Here is a 20,703-nt window from a genome sequence, read left to right as displayed (position 1 = left end):
CAAGACAGCAGACATCCAATGTCAGCTGCTTACCTTTGACAATTGAGTGCCAATCAGTGTGGATTCACTTAAAATTTTTTAATGTTTTTATTTGTTTTTTAGAGAGAGAGAGAGAGCATGAGCAGGGGAGGGTCAGAGAGAGAGGGAGACACAGAATCTGAAGACAGGCTCCAGGCTCTGAGCTGTCAGCACAGAGCCTGATGTGGGGCTTGAACCCACGAACCACGAGATCATGACCTGAACCAAAGTTGGATGCTTAACCGACTGAGCCATCCAGGTGCCCCAAGATTCACTTAAGAGAAGAAACTAAACTAGTCCTCACTTTATGGGGACTGATTTGTGAAACATAGTATTCTATTCAATTGAATTCTACAAACATCCTCTGAACACCAACCACATGTGTGGCAGTATGCTAGCCATGTGGCACGATAGATGCAGAAACAGTTAAGAAGTGTTTCCTGCATCCAGAGAGGTACAGTCTGGTCAGGGAAATAGATGAGTTATAGCTAATTATAACAGCAAAATCACTTGCACATAAATAATCTCCTTTCATCCCTCATACTTCCCAAATTGTAGCAATTAAAAGGGTAACAACTATGTGCAGCCATAGGTTCTTCAAACTCTGGAGAGAAGTATGTATTTTGATGACCATAAAAAGTCTCAGGATCCCTCCCCCATCCCATCACATCCATTCTCAATATGACAAAGAAGAAACCAGGACCATTAAAAAAGTATACTTGTTGGGTACGTGGGTGACTCAGTCAGCTAAACATTAGATTTTGGCTCAGGTCATAATCTCTTGGCTCCTAGGTTTGAGCCCTGCATCCAGCTCTCTGCTGTAAGCACAGAGCCTGCTTTGGATCCTCTGTCCTCCCCAACCCCACCTCCAGCCCCTACTCATGCTCTCACTCTCTTTCAAAAATAAATAAACATTTTTTTTTAAAAAGGTATATTTGCTTGAGGAAGGGAAAAAAAGAGGGAGCAGTCTAATTTGGGGGAAATAAAATAACTTGTCATAGGAATGTCTGCTCTGCTTTGAAAGTCAACTGAAGATGGCATTAATACTCTGTGATAGGAAGTTTTTTATATAAAATTGTAAGGTTTAGTTCAAATAGGTCACTTTCACAGGGATAGGCACATATGAGGTTTTCTTTTTCTTTCTTTTTTTTTTTAAACCAAGTAACTATAGTGTTCCCTTGATCTGTACTTTAAGATAAAAGGTCCATGTTTTAGGTAGGAATCTCCTCTTTTCTGGTGAGTGAACACACATACACATAGGGGGCATATCTACAATTGCTAGTAAACAAAATGAGATGACGTGGCATTTTGCAGTAAAACTAAAACACGTAAAGAAAATGCCTCTTGATATTTAAAATAAATTTTAATATTTATTTTTGAGAGAAAGAGACAGAGCACAAGTGGGGAAGGGGCAGAAAGAGAGGGAGACACAGAATTCGAAGCAGGCTCCAGGCTCCGGCTGTCACCACAGAGCCCAACTCGGGGCTTGAACTCACAAGCTGTGAGAACATGACCTGAGCCTAAGTCGGACGCTTAACAGACTGTGCCCCACCTCTTGATATTTAATTCTTGTCTTCAGGAAAACATTTTGTAAATGTAATTTAAAAATGTAATTTACAGTTTTCTAAATGTAATGGTCTGTGCTGGCTAAGATGAGGGTTTAAGAATTTTGAAACTCTGATAGAAAAACATTGGAAGTGGAAATGAGACCTGACTGCCCTTTAAAAAGCATGCTTTAGGGGCACCTGGGTGGCTCAGTTGGTTAAGCATCTGACTTTGGCTCAGGTCATGATCTCGTGTTTCATGAGTTAGAACCCCACATCAGACTGCACTGATAGCTTGGAGCCTGGAGCTGCTTCAGATTCTGTCTCCCTTTCTCTCTGCCCCTCTCCCACTTGTGCTCTGTCTCTCTCTCTCTCGAAAATAAACATTAAAAATTTTTAAAGTAAAACAAAAAATAAAAAGCATGCTTTAATTCACAATTTCTTAGAAAAAACATTTGACTGTGTCCCTCACTTATACAAATATAAGTCAGGAATGTTTTACGAAAAACAGTGAAATTACTTTTAGGAGAAAAGAAGAGAAACATTATTTGGGATTGTAGATGAATGGAGAAGTCCCTGCCAATTATTATTTATTCCAAAGGAGAGGCAGGTTGTAGGTTTCAGGGGGATTTGCTGTGTTTTCTCATGTGGGGATTGCATGTGGGGTAAAAGCAAGAAGTAGGAAGAAGTGGGAAGGACTGTACTTATGGGACTTCATGTAGGTGAGGTGCCTAGTATTGCTTTGGTACCTGGGCGAGGAAGATGTAGGAAGGGTGGGTTTTCCTCCAAAAACAGACACAGAGCCTGAAGATTGACAGTTTGGGGCCCTTCAGAAGAACGTATCTGTGGATACTTGTAATTTCACAAGAAAACCTTCAAGGTGTCTTGAGAATGGTTGAGAATGGGCATGGTGGCCTTATGATGAGACAGCACACAGAGCCCCTCCCAGGGACAAGTAGCCAACGCTGAAGCAGTTAGAGCACTCCCAGGAAGAGTGTCCTCATCTCTCTCCCGTGCTAGAGAAAATAGCTAGAGAACATACTGGTTAAATACATACCAGTGCTCTATCTGTCTAGAAAAGATAAGATACAGCTGAAAAAATATACAACAATCCTACAAAAAAAAAAAAGAAAAAACAAAACCACATAAACACACAACTAAATTAAAAGAGAAACACCCAGGGGCACCTGGTTAGCTCAGTTGGTTAATTGTTCGACTCCTGATTTCGGCTCAGGTTATGATCTCACAGTGTGTGAGTCCAGGCCCCTCTGGCAGTGCAGAACCTGCTTGGGTCTCTCTCTCTCTCCTTCTCTCTCTGTCCCTCCCTCTGCTCATGCTCTCTCTCTCAAAATAAATAAATTAAAAAAGCACCCAAGCAGCTGGAGTTTATTTGTAACCAGTCCCAGGTCAGTGTTTGTGTGAGCTGCTTCCACAACCACAGGAGATTCCTATTTCAAAGACATGTGGCAGCAGCTGCAATTTTGAGACTACAAGGTGTCAAGAAGGTTGAATGAAGTGGGCATTTGGTAACATAATGCATTCAATGCATTATATGCTGTGAGTAACGGAATACCACAGAGGTTACTGTGCTGTGTGTGTATTAAATAGAACGGAGGCCATCACTTTCCCACATGAACACAGTAATAGCTAAGGGGAAAGTCTCCTGCAACTTTGAAGATGTATTGTTAATCACTGCCATTTGGTATAGTTCACTTTGAGATGGGCTCTGGATTAGTTGTGGAATCAGAGATGTAGATAATGAGTGTGCTCTTTGTAATTTCTAAGAATCTGAAGGGAATGTGTGACCCAAAATTAATTTTTATATGTGTTTTACTAAGAGACTATAAACTGTTTTTTTTTCTTTCATTATTTTAAAAATTGCCATACAGCAACATTGACTTCATTTTTGGTGTACAGTTCTACAAGTTTTAACCCACGTGGAGATTTATATATCCATCTCCCCAGTCAAGACACAGAACAATTCTATCACCCCAAAACTCTAGTATGCTATCAGTTTATAGTCATGCTCTCCCCAACCCCGGTGCCTAGAAACCACTGATCTATTCTTCATCACTATAATTTTCTTTGAAGAATGTCATATAAATGTAATTCCATAGCATTCAATCTTTTGAGACCTGCTTCTTTCACTTAGCATAACGCCTTTGAGATTTATATGAATTGTTACATGTATCAGTAGTGTTTTCCCTGCTTGTCATGTATTTTATAGATGTGCCATAGTTTGTTTATCTGTTTACCACTGAAGGACATTTAGGTTTTGGTGATTACAAGTGACTTCTTTTCCTTCATGTATGTGCCTAAGTTTTCATCTCTCTAAGGTAAACAAACACTCAGGAGAGGGATTGCTGGGTCATATGGTAAGTGTATGTCTAACTTCATAGACAACTGCTGAATTGCTTTCCAGAGTGACTTTACTATTTTTCATTCCACTAGCAGTGTAGGAGAGCTCCAGGTGCTCTGGAACGTCTGAGCAGTTGGTATTTTTCATTCTAGCTATTTTAATAGGTGTATACAGGTATCTCATTGTGGTTCTAATTTGCATTTCTCAAATGGCTAAATGAGACTGAAAAGGTTTTTTTTTTTTTATGTGCCATTTAGCATCATTATACCCACTTAGATAAAGTGTTCAAGTCTTTTGCCCAAGGTATAATTATATTGTGTTTTTTTTACTGGTGAGTTTTGATAGTTGTTTATATACTGTAGCTCTTATCTGTGGTCAACAGTGATCTGGAAGCAGATGATCCTCCTTCTGATGTATCATCAATAGGTCAAGAGTAGCCGATACTACATCACAATGCCTGTCATTCACATCACTTCAGGTGTTTAATCACCTCCCATTATAGGAAGAAGAAGGGTGAGAACTGTACACTAAGATATTTTGAGAGAGAGGGAGAGATAAAGAGGCCATATTCATATAACTTTTATTACAGTATACTGTTATAATTGTTCTATTATTATTATTATTATTAATTTCTTACTATCCCTCATTTATAAATTAAACTCTATCATGGGTATGTATGTATAGGCAAAAACATAGTATATATAGATTTCATTATGATCTGTTGTTTCAGGCACCCAATGGGGATCTTGAAACATATCTCCCATAGATCAGGGGGAGCTAGGGTATTCTGGATATAAATCCTTTATTGGGTAGGTGATTTGCAAATATTTTCCCAGTAACTTTTCTTTTCCTTGAAAATATCTTTCACAGAGTAGAAGTTTTAAATTTTGATGAAATAAACTTTTGTTCTTTTGTGAGTTGTGTATAATATGCCATGACGAAGAAAAATCAGTGCCAAACACTGGTTCCATATTTAGGGTAAGCACATTGACACCTGCAGCTCCCTAGAATGCCCTTTTCTGCTGCACCTTCCTGCTGTCTCCTTGAAGACTCAAACTTTACTTCCTTAGAAAAGCTTTCTTGCCACTTTCCTCTTTGCCTCCTTGGACACAGTCATTTCCTCCTCATTTCACCCTCTGTGAATACTTATCTTCCCAACTATGATTTCTGGTTAGATGCCTCTGGAACTCTGGAGTAGGGGGACAGGCCCTGGCATTATTCAACTTTATATCCCCAGCACATGCACTGGAAAAACAGAAGTGACTGATTTCTAAAGACATTATTCTTCTATTCTTAATAATTATGGGTTGTGCCAGGGACAATTTGAGGATGTATAAAAAATGTTATTGCTTGAACAAGAACATTTAAAAACTACCCTCAACTTAAAAGTTTGTTATTTTTTTGCGACATCTGTTGATTGAGTCATCTAAATGGGCTTGATGGAGAATATCTTTTCTCAGAGGATAAGATATAAGGGAATGATGCATTCGTGTAGAGTCATGGGAGATTTTATGTAGCTAAAGCAATTGATACCAACTGATGATATTGAAAAGTGAAACTAAACAATTCTATCTACTAAAGTTAACTTTTTTGTTTATTGTGAAGATGTTGAAGTAAGGTCCTTATTGTCAAAATTCTTGCAATTCTTGCATACCCAACTTACTGATAGCCATTAATTATATGAAGAGGTGCTGTGGAACCACCCATCTAGTTTGAGAGACCATTCATCCACATATACTCTGGAATGAAGCTCTATTATGATTATGATATTGAAATCTCCATAGATTTTTTTGAAACAGCCTTTTGTCACCCTATTCATAGGAAGTTAGGTGAATTTTTTTTCATTTGTTCATAAGAGAACAGGACAGTGAGGTAAGGCAAACTTCTGAAGGTTAATCATTTGTCTTGGTATCCTTGGCTCTCTCTCTGTGGGTCTGCCTTTCTCCTACCTCCACACAGCACCAGAGTCCTCTAGCTCTCTGTTTGTGGATGTGGCATATAAGAGATGAGAGCTTCTTTAAGGGCAATAGACTGAATTTGGGGTTTTAAGAGTGAAGGAAGTCTAGACTGGTGGGTCTGTCCATGGTCACCTTTCCCAAGTGAGGCATATATGGGAATCAGGAGAGGAGTCTAAAGGTCAGAGAAGAAAGATCTGGTAGAGACAACAATGGGGAGAAGGGATAAAATTGATAGGAATACTGGGAATACGAGAAGTGGTATAATTTCAGGGTAATACTATGAAAGGTGAATTTCCAGAAATAACTTGCTTTATAGAAGATGGACTGATGGACCTAATCACTTCTCCCTTTGAATCTGGAAAAGGTTCCATGACTGTCACTCATACAATCTTCAGTGTCCTCATTCCTTTCTTGATCTTATCTCCTTTATAGACACTCAGGTTTCTGCCTACTAACATCTCTATAGAAATAGGAAAGACCCTGAAATCAAACATTTAACATTTGTTATGAATTTTAGTCACTGCATCAGCTTAACCAGGCATTGCCATGTTAAATTTGACATCTCTAATTGTAGAATGTTAATGTTAGTCTTAATGATCTCAGTAAGCAGATGGAGAGAAATATTTTGCCTATACATCTTTAAGACATATGTTTGTGTGTGTGTGTGTGTATGTGTGTGTGTATGTGTGTGTGTGTGTGTCCAGTTCTGAACCTGAAGGGATTGTTTCTTTTTGTATTCCTAAAAATCTGTGAATCTAAAATGACTAACTTATTTCCTAGCAAGTAGCACTGCAGTGCTCAAAAGTTTGTTGTATGCTGAGTTGAGTCGAGTTTCGAGTTACTATCTACTCAAGTCACATGTCTGGTCAAGGCTGAACACTCGTGATTCCTTATATGCATCAGTAGCAGGGCTCTGGTCCAACTCTCCACTCCCCCGACCACCTCATATGCTTCCACTTCACCTTGCTAATCTAGTGCCGACAGCCTCCAACAGGTCTGGTCACTCAAAGCCTTTTAATTCCAAACAGTCTCTGCTGGACAGAAGCCATTTAGCAAATCCTTTGTAATAAAGTTTGTAATAAAGTACTTTTTAAATGTTTTATTTATTCTTGAGAGGGAGAGAGATACAGAGAACTAGTGGGAGATGAACAGAGCGAGAGAGGGACACACAATCTGAAGCAGACTACAGGCTCTGAGAGGTCAGCACAGAGCCCAATGTGGAGCTCGAACTCACAAGCTGTGAGATCATGACCTGAACTGAAGTCAGCTCAACTGACTGAGCCACCCAGGTGCTCCTAGAAGTTTCTAATACCTAGTTAACTGACTGCATTAAAATAAACAGAATGTAAATAACATTCAGCTTCTTTCATATAAACGTACAACAAACTGGCAATGGTTAAGGGTCTAAGATTTAGAAGCTTCAAACTGATTATTCTTTAAATGTTTGGTTGGCATTTATGTAGAGGGACAGAGAAAAGCAAATTTTATATTATTAAAGTGTATGTACAGATTCAGAATCCCTCAGTTATTTCTCTAAGCAAACCTCTCATCAAATATTCCAGGTATAGTTTTATGTTTGGAGGAGGGTGTACACACTTTCACACACACACACACACACACACACACACACACACATACATACCCTACATATATATATGTGGAATTCTTTTTCTAAAGTTTGTGCGTGCATGTAATTTTGTCAAACCAGACACTTGAGTGTCAGAGTAGAGGGCATACAAATGATTAAATAAGTGACTATACCCCAGAAAGTTGTACCGTGCCATGCATTATTTAGTTTCAGAATATCAGCAGACACTGCATGTGCACATTGCCTAAATACTCAATAGAGAGAGGCCAGCTCTTGTGGGGAGAGTGTTTCTTTCTCTCCGGGCCCATCTGCTTCTGTAGGAACAAGGGTAACATCAATTGCACAGATATAGAAGGAGGAACGTGTAAAGACCTTAGTTGACTGGCACCATCGATGCTCTAATGTCCCTTATACATTGTTTCTCCTGGATAGTTGCCTGGCAATCTTGGCCATGGTGTGGGTCTGACTAAATTCCTACATTCATCATGAAGGAACCAAATGATATGTAAGAGGAGTGATGGATGTCATTTTGATGGTTCCAAGACTATATATAACACATTGTATGGGAAGGTGGAGCGGGGTGATTGAGAAATGACTATTTGGCTGTTCTGAGCTGGTGGCATAATTGTTACCCAAGCCTTTTCCTCTCCTGGGTATATAATGTATTCTGCATCTGCAAGAACATAGTAGGGCCCAGGAAACTGATATTAACAAATCCAAGTGAGGAAATCAAGAATGTGAGGAATGGAGAACACTGTAAGGGAGTGGTTGAAGTGACCATTGTAGAGGCTGTGTTAGGAGGGGGTGGTTTATGAGAAAAAAGGGTGGAAGGGTCTGGTGGCCTGGATAAGGTTGGAGAACACCTGTACAGGGAGAGTGGGAGTGAAAATATCAGACAAAGAGAGTTTGGTAGCGCTGGGGACTTCCTGATACTGTTCCACAGTAGAGTGGTGACAAGGTCCAGAGTAGAGATATGGCAGAGTTGTCCCAGTGGAAGGTCTTAAGGGTTGTGGAGTAAAGGAAATTTGAGGCGAGAGTGTTGGTTCAGTCATCAGTGTGAATATTGCCTCAGGCAATGGTCTGCTCAGTATGGAGAGGAAAACTGAACCACATGCATTCTTCAATGTGAAGGAGTGAAAGAGAAGAACATAGGTGATAACAATGAAGAAGGAAGATGAGAAGGTTTAGCAGACAGTAGACATCTAGTGGAAACGAAGGGCATTAGTATGAGGGCAAAAGAGTAATGATCAGAAAGTGGTAAAGAAGCAGTGAGGCTTGCCCTTCTCCCATTAGCTTTCCCCTCCCCATCTCTCAGGTGAGGGCTGGGAGAATGGACAGCCTTCACTGGGAAGGCAGTGGGGGAAGCAGGAATCTGGGACAGAGTCAGTTTGGGGTAAAAGCAGGAAATACATGCACTGTTCTGTGAAAAAGTTATGGAGAATTTTTTAATGTAATGGAATAGGAGTATTTGCCAGGAAAGTACAGGGTGTTTGTAAGAGATCAGCAGTGGGAGGAAGGGAGTTGCCCAAGGTAACACGGTACTACATGGAAATGGACATGCTAAGAGGGCAAAGGAGACAGGACATTTGCTTTGGGGTGGTGGTTGAGGTATCAGGAATAAGAGGTGTGGAGGATAAATGGAATAGATGCTCCAAGGAGGGATCTGTTGAGACCCCAGGCAATATGGACTATTTGATGATAGCACTCAGAGACCCGCCCTGATATGCTGAAGGCCAGCAAAGACTGGCTAATCTGGCTTTGAGTGGTTCCCATGTACTTGTTGTTAAGGTAATGTGATTTTTGCCCCAAATATTTCTTGTACTGCATATGCTCATGGGCCACATTAGTAAGAACTTTACCTAATTAGGATTCCAAAGTCCATTTAATTTTTAATCTATTTCAAATTATTACCATCAATTTACATAACTATCACCAATTAGTTTTTGAGTTTCAAGAAATAATATTGGAGCACTTATTGGAATTATATAATAGTTTTTATTAAAAATTCGGTACAACTTCCTGTCATTCTTCAATAGATTTTTTTGCCTACTATTACACATTAAATACAGATTCCATTTTAGTTTTTCTTTAAAAACAAGTAATTGAATTATATGAAATTGAAAGTTTATGTTTCCAGCATAGAATGACTGGATGCTTGTGATAGGGCTCAGACCTCAAATGTTACCCTACATTTTACCCTTAATAAAAATCATAAGTAACAGCCCCATTAAAAAAGTCACGAATGCATAACTAACCATGAGTCACTGAGTACTTTAGCTGACATGTACATCCTTTTGATGCTTAATGGACTCAAATTGCTCAAGTAAATATTACCATTGATGATACCCATTTTGTGCTGCTAGCCTTTGACGGCACAATGGAAATTTGGGAAATTGTAAGGACAAGTGACATATCAGACACCAAATATGCCTACCTAATAGTATGTGTGGAGGAGATTGAAACTTTGATTTAGTAGTGTTTCTTATTTAAAATGTCCAGGTCTTTAAAACACAACTGTATTTTGTCTTTCTTTGTCCTTGGAGTTTTTCTGACTTCCTTTCTTAAGCGTAATTCTGTCAGAACTATAAATATAGAGAACAAATTGATGGTTTCCAGAGGGAATGGGAGGTTGGGGGCTGGACAACAGGGGAAGTGGAGTGGGAGATACTGGCTTCCATTTATGGAATGAATAAGTATCACGGGGATAAAAGGCACAGCATAGGGAATATAGTCAATGATATTGTGATAATGTTGTGTGGTGACAGATGGTAGCTACACTTGCGGGGAGCATAGCATAATGTTTAGAGGATGTGAATCACTATGTTGTACGCCTGAAACTAATGTAAGATTGTGTGTCAACTATAACTGAATAAAAAAGTTTTCTAAAAAAAAGAGTGATTCCGATTACAAAGTGTGGGTTGAAATTTAGATATTCATTATGAATTTAAAGATTAAAATCTGTTTTTGTGGGATTGTGATAATTGTCCCTTACATCAAAGACCCCAGGGCTCCTTGAGAATGGCCGGGAGTTCCTATGAAATGCACATTCTAGCCCACCTTTCCCTCTGCTATCTGTCTGGATAATGCCTCTCTCCTGAAATATTGTGTGCTCAGAGGAGTTCGCCACTAGCAAAGAGAGCAGCTGTTGGCTCCCTTGACAGGATCACAAACAAACAATAACTAAAGAGAATAGAGAGCAGATTTCTGAGGGACCTCTTACCTTAGCTGAACTTTCAATCAATCTGAAAGAATTAAATCTGAAAGAATAGTAGCACATTTGTGGTTAGGAAAAGATCACCTTACTTCCATGCACTAAAAGTCCAGCTGGCTAAGAATATGGCCTGCAACTATGAATCTAATATAACATAAAGACAAGTTAAGTGATCATCAACGGGTGAGCCTGGGTGGCTCAGTTGGCTAAACATTCGACTTCAGCTCAGGATCTCACATAATTCATGGGTTCCAGTCCTGCATTGGACTCTATGCTGACAGCTCAGAACCTGGAGCCTGCTTCAGATTCTGTGTCTTCCTTTCTCTCTGTTTCTCCCTTCCTCACACTCTGTCTCTTTCTCTCAAAAATAAATAAACATTAAAAAAATAAATGTCCATCAACTGGTGAGTAGATAAAGAACATGTGGTTTATATATACAATGGAATACCACTTGGCAATAAGAAAGAATGAAATCCTGCCATTTGCAACAATAGGGATGGAACTGGAAGGCATTATGCTAAATGAAATAAGTCATTCAGAGAAAGACCAATGCCATATGTTTTCATTCATATGTGGAACTTGAGAAACTTAACAGAAGACCATGGGGAAAGGGAAGGGGAAAACATAATTTCAAACAGAGAGGGAAGCAAGCCATAAGAGACAAATATAGAGAACAAACTGAGGGTTGATGGGGGAAGGTGGGAGAGAGAGGAACATGGGTGATGGGTATTGAGGAGGGCACTAGTTGGGATGAGCACTGGGTGTTGTAAATGATGAATCACAGGGATCTACTCCCAAAGGCAAGGGCACACTGCATACACCGTATGTTAGCTATCTTGACAATAAATTATATTAAAAACTTTTCAAAAATTAAAAAACAATAAAGGCACGTTATCCAACCTGCAGTTTACTGGACCTGTTGGCGCTGACATTTGGTGTCAAGTGAAGGAGTGACTTTTTTTTATCACCCCCCCCCTGCACCCCGCCCCTACTGTACCTAGGTTAAGGCAAAATAGTCTTCACGTATTTTGTTTTTCTTTACAGGACATTTGCGAGGATATTTCTGATCATGTTGAGCAAATCCATGCCCTCCTTGAAACAGAGTTCTCCCTGAAGCTGCTGTCCTACTCAGTCAATGTGATTGTGGACATCCACGCTGTGCAGCTCCTCTGGCATCAGCTTCGAGTCTCGGTGCTGGTCCTGCGGGAGCGCATCCTTCAGGGTCTGCAGGACGCCAATGGCAACTACACCAGGCAGACGGACATCCTGCAGGCTTTCTCTGAAGAGACAAACGAGGTGGGTGTCTGAAACCAAGTCATGCATCATCATGTGTGACCACTAAAGAATATTTTCCGTTCAGAGATGTGAGATTGGAACTTTGTAATTAAATAATCAGGGCTTGAGCTGAGCTTTGAATCTAGGTATAGTGACTGGAGGCCAAGGCATTTTTAATGTGAGTAAAGCTTTAGAGCAGAGTTAATTCACCTGATGGTTTGCCCAGATACCACTCACAGTTGTTGGTCCTTACCTGACTTCTTGCTTCCCATTCAGTTATTTGATAAATATTTACTTGGCACTTAACATGTGCTAAGCCCTAGGTGCTAAGAATATAATAGTGATCATAATGTGGTCTTTTTCTTCAAGTGGTCTAGTACAGGATAGAGACAAAAGGACAGACATTAAGGGCAGATTGTGATTAAGTCTACATGTTGCCCCTAGAGAACAGCAAAGGGTTACCTAATTCAGACAGGAAAGCTTTTCCTGAAGAGGTGAGTCCAACGTGGGCTCTGAAGGAGAATCGGGATTAGACTACATAACAGAGGTAGAAAATGTTCTAGAAGAAGGAATGGCATCATGAAGATCCAGAAGTAAGAGAGAGGATGATAGGCTCAGAGAGCTATAGACAGGAGTGGAGCAAAAAGTTCAAGGGACCAGGATTACCTATTAGGTAAGCAGAGGTCAGATCATGAACCTGAAAAGTTATATTAAAACCACATGAAAATTATTGGACTTTATTTTAGGGACAACAGAAGAGTTTGTTTAGGGACTTGATATGACTACATTAATACTTTAAAACAATCATTCTGGATGTAACAAGTCAAATGGGTTTTAGAATTTTACACAACCAATATATCTGGATTTTTTGCACTCACATTAAGAATAGTGTAAAGAGCTTATTGCTGTCACTTTGGACGCATAGTTTGAGAATGAAGACTGTGAATTTTAATCAAGTGAACTCTCTCAATTCCAAATAAAATTAACATATTTATAGGAGCAAAGCATTGTGCTAAGCAGAGGGTGTGTGTGTGTGTGTGTGTGTGTGTGTGTGTGTGTGTTTGTGTGTATAGATGGGTAGATAGATATGGTACATAGAGTCATAGAATGTGTGCTTGTATGTGTATACAGTCCTTTGGCTCTTGACACCCAGTTTAGTGCTGTACCTTTGGTTTTGTGGAGAGTATATATTATAGAAGTTTACAAGACACATAAATAAGTAAGATTAAAAAGTCTTATAATGATTGTTGCATAATTCAGTATTAATGTTTCAGTGGCTCCAACATTATCAACAACACAAAATCAGTCTGTGCCTATTCTCATAAATGATTTATACTTGTTGATTATTGTTTTCATAATGATGCTCTTGTTGTAGCAAATTCCCTGCAGGCCCTGGAAGTTTATGAGAATCAAAACCTACTAGGCTCCCTTCTAGCTTTAAGTCATGTTCTTTGTTTTCATTCAGCTTTTGCTCTTATCAAGGCAGTGAGGGAGATGATAATAACTTTGGTAGAGTCCTTTTTTAATCATGGGGTGATACGTGGGTGTGTGTGTGTTAGTGCCCAGGTGCCATCCCTCCCTCGTGGGATCCCTAGAGGGTCCTTGATCGGGACTCCTGTGGTCCTGGGAGGTTATGAAGAATCTCAAACTGTCCAACTTTGCCCCAAATCTGGTATTCATGAAGTATATGTAATGAGGTAGAGATGAGAGTTGGGAAAGATTATATTCTGAAGAGCTCTTTAGAAGTCTACCTGTTATCTTCAATCTATACATTTTTCTTGTCCTTTTTCCTCTCTATGTGTTTTTCTGGCTACAACATCCAGTATTGATCAGACATCAGATCTGCCCACTTTCTGCCACTAGAGGGGGCATTAGAAATTATTGGATCAAACCAGTTCCTTTTATATATTTATTTATTCATTAAATAAACATTTACTAATCACCAACTCTTTGTTGTAGAGCGGGGGATACAGCAGTGTTCTAGGGCTTGTTGTTATCATTGCTGTTGTTTTGTGGAATACTTTCATCATGTACCTATGTCATTTATGAAGTGGTCGCCCAGGTAATAATGAAAAGCCATTGAGGCTAACTAATTGTTGCTGGCCACTGTTCTATGTTTCGAGTTTATACTAAGTAGTATCCATTATGGTTCTCACAATGTGAGTTCATCAATTATTTATGTATTTGATTGGAAACAATTCAGCACATTTTCACATTTGGAATTCTTTAGCTCTGTCATAAATATGCAGGAATATGTTGTATGAGGGATAAAGGAACAGTGCATTCTCAGCCATCTGCTTTGTTGATATTTTTCTATGAATTGAATCACTGTTCCCATTACTGTCCGTCCCAGAGCAATGGATACCTAATCCTATTTGTTTGTGCTTCTAGTGTGATTTCAAGACAGCTTAGTTTTGTTTGTTTCTGCCAGCAAGCGCACTGAGATTGTGAAAAACAGGAAGAGAATTAGGATAAAATTCTAAGCTTTATCAGAATAAATTCAGCTGTGGAAAACTTGTAGAATGAAGAGGGAAATGGCATACAACAGGCTGATAACCAGGCATAGTAGATGTCCCTCCAGTGAAAGTGAATTCATTTTCTCTTTTTGTAAGGTAGTTGAGTTTCTGAGCCATAATAGAGGATAAGTTGGAAAGCTGAGAAAGTGGCAAGTTCTCTCTTTTCTGTCTTTGCAAAAACAAAATGTTAATGTTAATTTAAATACGAAGCAGACCATATCTTGAAAACAAATTAGCAAATGTTGTATTAAAACAAAACCAATCAACTAAAAAAATAAAAAACAGGCCAAAGCTCAACATTGTATAAAAAATGTGTTATACTGCAGTTTTTTATATTTCAGATACTTTGGTAAACACTTTATGTTTATTGTTTCATTTAGTAAGGAAGGTAAGGGATATTAAAAATGGTTCCATTCTATGTCGGAAAAACTGAATCTAAGAGAGGTTAAATGACATAAATCTAGGAACATATAAAACAAAGAAAACTACCTCTTCATCGATCTGTTATCATAATAGTGATTCTTTCCTCCCTCTCTCCTCTGCCCCTCCCTTCCTGCTTTCCTTACTATGTTCAATAAATACTTATTGATTTCCTACTATATAGAAGGCAGTAGGCAGTCAAAGATGAATGAGACATGTTAGGAATCACCTTCATAATTTTGTTAGATCCTCAAACAGTTCCGGGGGGTAGGCTGGGATGGTGCCGGTATTCTTATTTTACAGATGATACTCTTGTATCCATCGTACAGATGACATGACTGAGGTTGAGGGAAAATCACACAGGTAGTGGTAACTATTAATCATATTAACACAATAGCAAACAGTGATTGAAAATTTACCATAGGCCAGTCGGTATGGTAAGCACTTTACCTAAATGATACTTGCCCTCTCTGTGGGAATGCATCCTCCTTCCAGAGCACACATACCGTAGCCCTTTGTGCGTTCTTCTACAAGCATGTGTCCCAGGTCGATTTACACCATGACAGAGTACATGCTAGATCTGAACTGCATGAGTGTTGCTAACGGATTATAATCATCTCTACCAGATACAGCATCTTGTTAGTATCGCTGTGTATGAAAATCTGATGGGTGAAATTGGATTAAATAATGAAGATAATCACTGCTTCAGGGGTAGAAGACAGAGATACCATTTTAGGTTGGTGGAATAGGATCAATCTTGGAAATTAATCATTTGACTCATAATTATCCTGTAGAAAATAGAGAGTTTTTGAATTATTTGTGTCTTTTTCCCCTTGCCCATCTATATCATTGCTTGTCCGCTGCTCTCCAGAACACATTAAGAATCATAGAATTTCAGCATGGTAGGGCTGAAAGGAAGCTGAGCCAGAATCTAGTTCCTGTGGTGTGAAGATTCAAGGGGAGGTGTGGCATTCTGGTGGGAGGTCTGCGAATTTCTATGTTGGTAGTTGAAGCATAACAGACACCATGTAGTTAGATTAGAGGAGAGAGGGGCATATAAAATTTTTTTACTGTACCCCTGATTAAAAACTAAAATTCTATTTCAAATTTTCTTCTCTGTAAGAACTCTAAATAAGGGTACAAAACTGGCCCTGAAGTGACTATGGACACTGATATAACCTTGGGGGCATTTTAATAGGGAGATATTCAAATCTCTAAATTATAAGTATTAGATCTCATATTTGTCAGTAGCAAAATGTAGTGTTAAAAAAAGGAAAGGTCTATGAAGACATTTGGAAGAGCTTCAGTTAACTTAATTATGGGTGAGGAACAAAGCAAAAATTTTTGTTTTAAATTGGGGGCAGGGAGAGGGTTTCTTGATGTCTGAGACCAGATCGAAGCTAGCAATAAAGTGAACAAATTACCTTCTCCATTAAACATAAGCTTCATCTGAGAAACTGCTTCATAGAACATGAAGAGGGGGTATATTCAAGCTTAGACATTGTATGCAGCATGACACAGCTAACAGCTTTATACAATTAAATGTGATATCTCTGAAGTATAAAAAAGGACAGTGAAAACAATGCGCACTCTTCCCCACCTCCCTATCTATCTGAGACTATTAATTACACATATTAGAAAACTGTCTGGGACAGCTGGTCCAGAAGAAAGCGGTGAGGCTAAAAATATTAGTATTACTAAGCAATATTTTAAGAAGTGAAACTCATTATTCATCTGCTCTGAGATACTTCAGAGAAATTTTTTAAAAAACAAATTCCCTTTGCATGGTGAAATCTAGAAAAAGTACTTTTAAAGAATGCTCTTAATAACAAACCGTATTAAAAAAAAATACAAGGTAGATGCTTATCTCTTGGTCTTTAAATGGATACACTATATGCTGTTTTTTGTTTTGTTGTTCAGGGAGGGTTTTTTTCACATTAAAAATACAGTATTATTAAAAATAGTTACCTCTGAGTGACAACCAGCCATGCACAGAAATAGTTGGCCTCGTTGGGAACAGGATGGGAGAGTTCCCTTTGGAGCACTGTCTTTGAGTATGGTATTTTCTTTTCCAAACAAAGGACTGGCTAGGGAAGTGATCCTTAGGGGGAGACTTAGGAAGAGGCAGCCATACCCAGTTATCTGAGATACAGTCCCATGCCACGTATTCATCTAATATCATTTCTTGAGTACCAGTTATTTTTGAGCATGACAGTCCCCCTGATCTTAAGATACTTAGGACAATATCTCAAAATGGAAACCAAACACTTTCCCAGGGCTACAGTATTCTACATGGACAAAAGCAGGTGCCTGACACTTAAGAGGGGTCTAAGTTTTACCTGAACTCTCAAATTTCTTTTACTCTACCTATCATAGAAACACTTTTACTTAAAATCTCTTTCGCCTCACTAAAGTAGCTGCAGTGCTGTACTTTTATGACAAAAATGATAGAAAACAATGCAAATTTCAACTAGTTAGTAATCTGAATATAAACTTATGGGGTATCTTGGGAACTTACCTATCATTTATAATACTAATTTTGTGAAGAAATAAGTTCTGAGTACTGAATTAAAAAATTAAAAAATACAACCCTGCCTTTATTTGTTTATTTAACTTATTAATTAATTCATTTTTAAATTCACATCTAAGTTAGTTAGCTTATAGTGCAACAATGATTTCAGGAGTAGATTTCTTAATGCCCCTTGCCCATTTAGCCCATTCCTCCTCCATCAACCCTTCAGCAATCCTCCAGCAAGCCTCTGTTTGTTCTCTATATTTAAGAGTCTCTTATGTTTTGTCCCCCTCCCTGTTTTTATATTATTTTTGCTTTCCTTCCCTTATGTTCATGTTTTGTATCTTAAATTCCTCAGATAAATGAAATCATATAATACTTGTATTTCTCTGACTGACTGATTTCACTTCACATAACACCCTCTAGTTTGTAGTTGCAAATGGCAAGATTTCATTCTTTTTGATTGCTGAGTAATACTCGTGTGTGTGTGTGTGTGTGTGTGTGTGTGTGTATACACATACCACATCTTCTTTATGCATTCATCCATCGATGGACATTTGGGCTCTTTCCATACTTTGGCCATTGTTGATAGTGCTGCTATAAACATTGGGGTGCATGTGCCTCTACGAAACTGCACACCTGTATCTTTTGGATAGATACCTAGTAGTGCAATTTCTGGGTTGTAGGGTAGTTCTACTTTTAATTTTTTTAAAAACTCCATACTATTTTCAGAGTGGCTGCACCAGTTTGTATTTCCACTGACAGTGCAAGAGAGATCCTCTTTCTCCATATCCTCACCAACATCTGTTGTTGCCTGAACAACCCTGCTTTTATATTAGAATTTCCATATTACTCTCTTAAAAAGTGCATAAAGTGTGACTTTTGTTTCACTGGCTCCTTAGTTGGTGGATTTGACTTCTGACTTTGTTATTTAAAGGGCTTGGTCCAGGAATGAAACATGTAAGCCACACAATTTCATTTAGATAATTTTTGTTGAGATTGGCAGTTAGTATTGGTTTCTCATTTTGGAAAATGCAATTTAGCATAGGGATACCTCTCATTTTGATGAAGCTTTCCCTCTCAATATACTTGATTAGTAAAAATAATAATATAATAGGTAGTAAGAATGAACATTCATTGAGCACCTATCCATGTGCCAGACTTGTGTTCCACATATATTATCTCCTTTAAAACTTATAACCGCCCTTGACATGGGTTATCATTTGCTTTTTACAGATGAAGGAAATGAGGTTTAGTGACATCAGGCTACTGGCTGATGGTCACATAGCTAATTAGTGCTGAAGCTAGAATTGGCTCTGAAACTTGGGCTTTTAGTCACTTGAGTCAGTTAAAACTACATAATCAGAGGAAGAAATTACATGAAGGCATAGAGATACATTCCAAAATATCATCATTCACCCATTCATTCATATATACAACCACTGTATCTGTGAATAGTTACTCTATGCACATCAGTATGCCAAATGTTGCAAATGTTCTAGTGAGTCAGAACGTGTGTGTGTGTGTGTGTGTGTGTGTGTGTGTGTGTGTGTGTGTGTGATGGATTTTTTTTGTGATTGATACTCTTGTGGTGCTTACAAAATAGTGGGAGAAACATATTAATCAAATAATAACAAAAGTATTTATTTATAGATTGATGTAAAAGCCTAAAAGAGAAACAACAGAGTTTTATAAGAGCTTGTAAGAAAAAATGCTGACTTAGGTGGGAATTTGGAATTTTGAAGAAGTGAAGCTTGATCTGAGGTTTGAGAGGCGAGTAAGAGTAAACTAGGATGGGGTATTATAGGTAGGAAACTTTCTTGACAGAGGAAATCCCAAGTGCAAAGACCCTGACACACAGGAAACACATATTCAAAAACTGAAAGGAGGACATTGTGGCTGGGTGCAGCCAGGGAGGGGAGAGCGGCTTGAGAGAGTTCCTCTACATGACTGTCCTTGGAAGGGTTTGGATTTTTAACCCAGCACCAGGAAGCTAGTAAAGACTTTGAGCATCACATTTATAATTTATAATTTGTAAAGATTACCCTAGTGACAATATGGAGAACAAACTGGAGGAGGGGGTACACATGTTTAAAATAATAGCCAATGAATCAAAGAAAATGATGATATGGAGGTCAGAGGGTGAGTTCGGGGTCAGAAAGGCCTAGTTCAGTCCCTAGTTGTAAGGCTGTATGCTAGTTATGTACCTTCTTTTGGCTTAGGCTCCTCTTATATAAAACAGGAACAATGGTACAGGCCCCAGAAGAAAGTTATTGTGAGGATTAAATGAAAAAGTAAGAGTAGTCATCAACTACCCCCACTTATAGATGAGGAAGCTGAGGCTTAGAAAAGCTAAATAAAGCTTATTAGTATTTATCTGAATGCTGTAATATACTCCAGTGAGTGGAGTAGTAGATAAATGTAAGGTGAAGGTGGGAAGGGGGAGAAAATTTCCAAAAATAAAACAAATGAACAACAACAACAACAGAAACAGTGTAAGGTCCTAGAATGGGCAGATCTTGGGATAACCTGGCTGAAAGGACACAGGGTCCAGTGGCCACATGACCTCTGACTTCATTTTGGTCACCCAGGTCTACCTCCAGGAGAAAAGAAGTCTGGGGGATAGAATGGCCTTTCATGTTTTAGTTTCCTTCCTTCATCTCCTAAGGGACTAGATTAGAGCAGGCTTTTCTTCGCCTGGTAGGTGTAACAGGATTCCAGGGCCCTTCTGTCTTCAGCAAATCATCAGTCAAAAATTTTCCCACTTGTTGTGTGATATTAGAAACTACATTAGTGATGAGACAAAAGCCTTAATCACATAATTAAAGATTAAAAATTAAAAACACATGTAAAGCTATTTTTTGGCTTCAAATCAAACTGGCCTATCTTGAATTATAAATAACAAGGGAGAGACACATTAGGTATCTAACACCCACTAATGGGAGTGGGGGCGAGAAATGCAGACCAAGAGAGAGAGGAGGGGGACTGAAATGGTAAGGTTTTAATATGCATTACTCTACCCCAGGTTTACCTGTGTCTACCTTCGAAAGAGAAGTTGGTCTTTTTTTTTTTTTAAATAGTTTATTATCAAATTGGTTTCCATATAACACCCAGTGCTTCTCCCCACAAGTGCCCCCACCATGACCATCACCCCTCTCTCCCTCCCCCTCCCCATTCAGCCCATGGTTCCTTTTCAGTATTCAGTAGTCTCCCTTGATCTGTGTCCCTCACTTTCCCCCACTCTGTTTCCCCCTTCCTCTCCCCATGGTCTCCTGCCAGGTCTCTCCTGTTAGACTTATGAG

The 20,703-nt window shown here is 38.8% G+C and overlaps 1 protein-coding gene across 2 annotated transcripts in view; it reads left to right on the top strand.

Moving 5' to 3' along the window:
* The window catches only part of AKAP6 (A-kinase anchoring protein 6), a 481,813-nt gene that overhangs the window by 186,762 nt on the left and 274,348 nt on the right, over positions 1-20,703 (top strand). For both annotated transcript variants that reach the window (XM_029951555.1, XM_029951556.1), the window contains one exon: positions 11,723-11,974. In XM_029951555.1, the coding sequence (XP_029807415.1) occupies positions 11,723-11,974 (252 nt within the window). The remainder of the gene's footprint in view (positions 1-11,722; positions 11,975-20,703) is intronic.

This window comes from Suricata suricatta, chromosome 9 (genome assembly GCF_006229205.1).
Source record: "Suricata suricatta isolate VVHF042 chromosome 9, meerkat_22Aug2017_6uvM2_HiC, whole genome shotgun sequence".
Lineage (NCBI taxonomy): Eukaryota > Metazoa > Chordata > Mammalia > Carnivora > Herpestidae > Suricata > Suricata suricatta.
The sequence above is the reverse complement of the archived record's forward strand: the minus strand, read 5'-3'. Positions and strand labels throughout refer to the sequence as shown.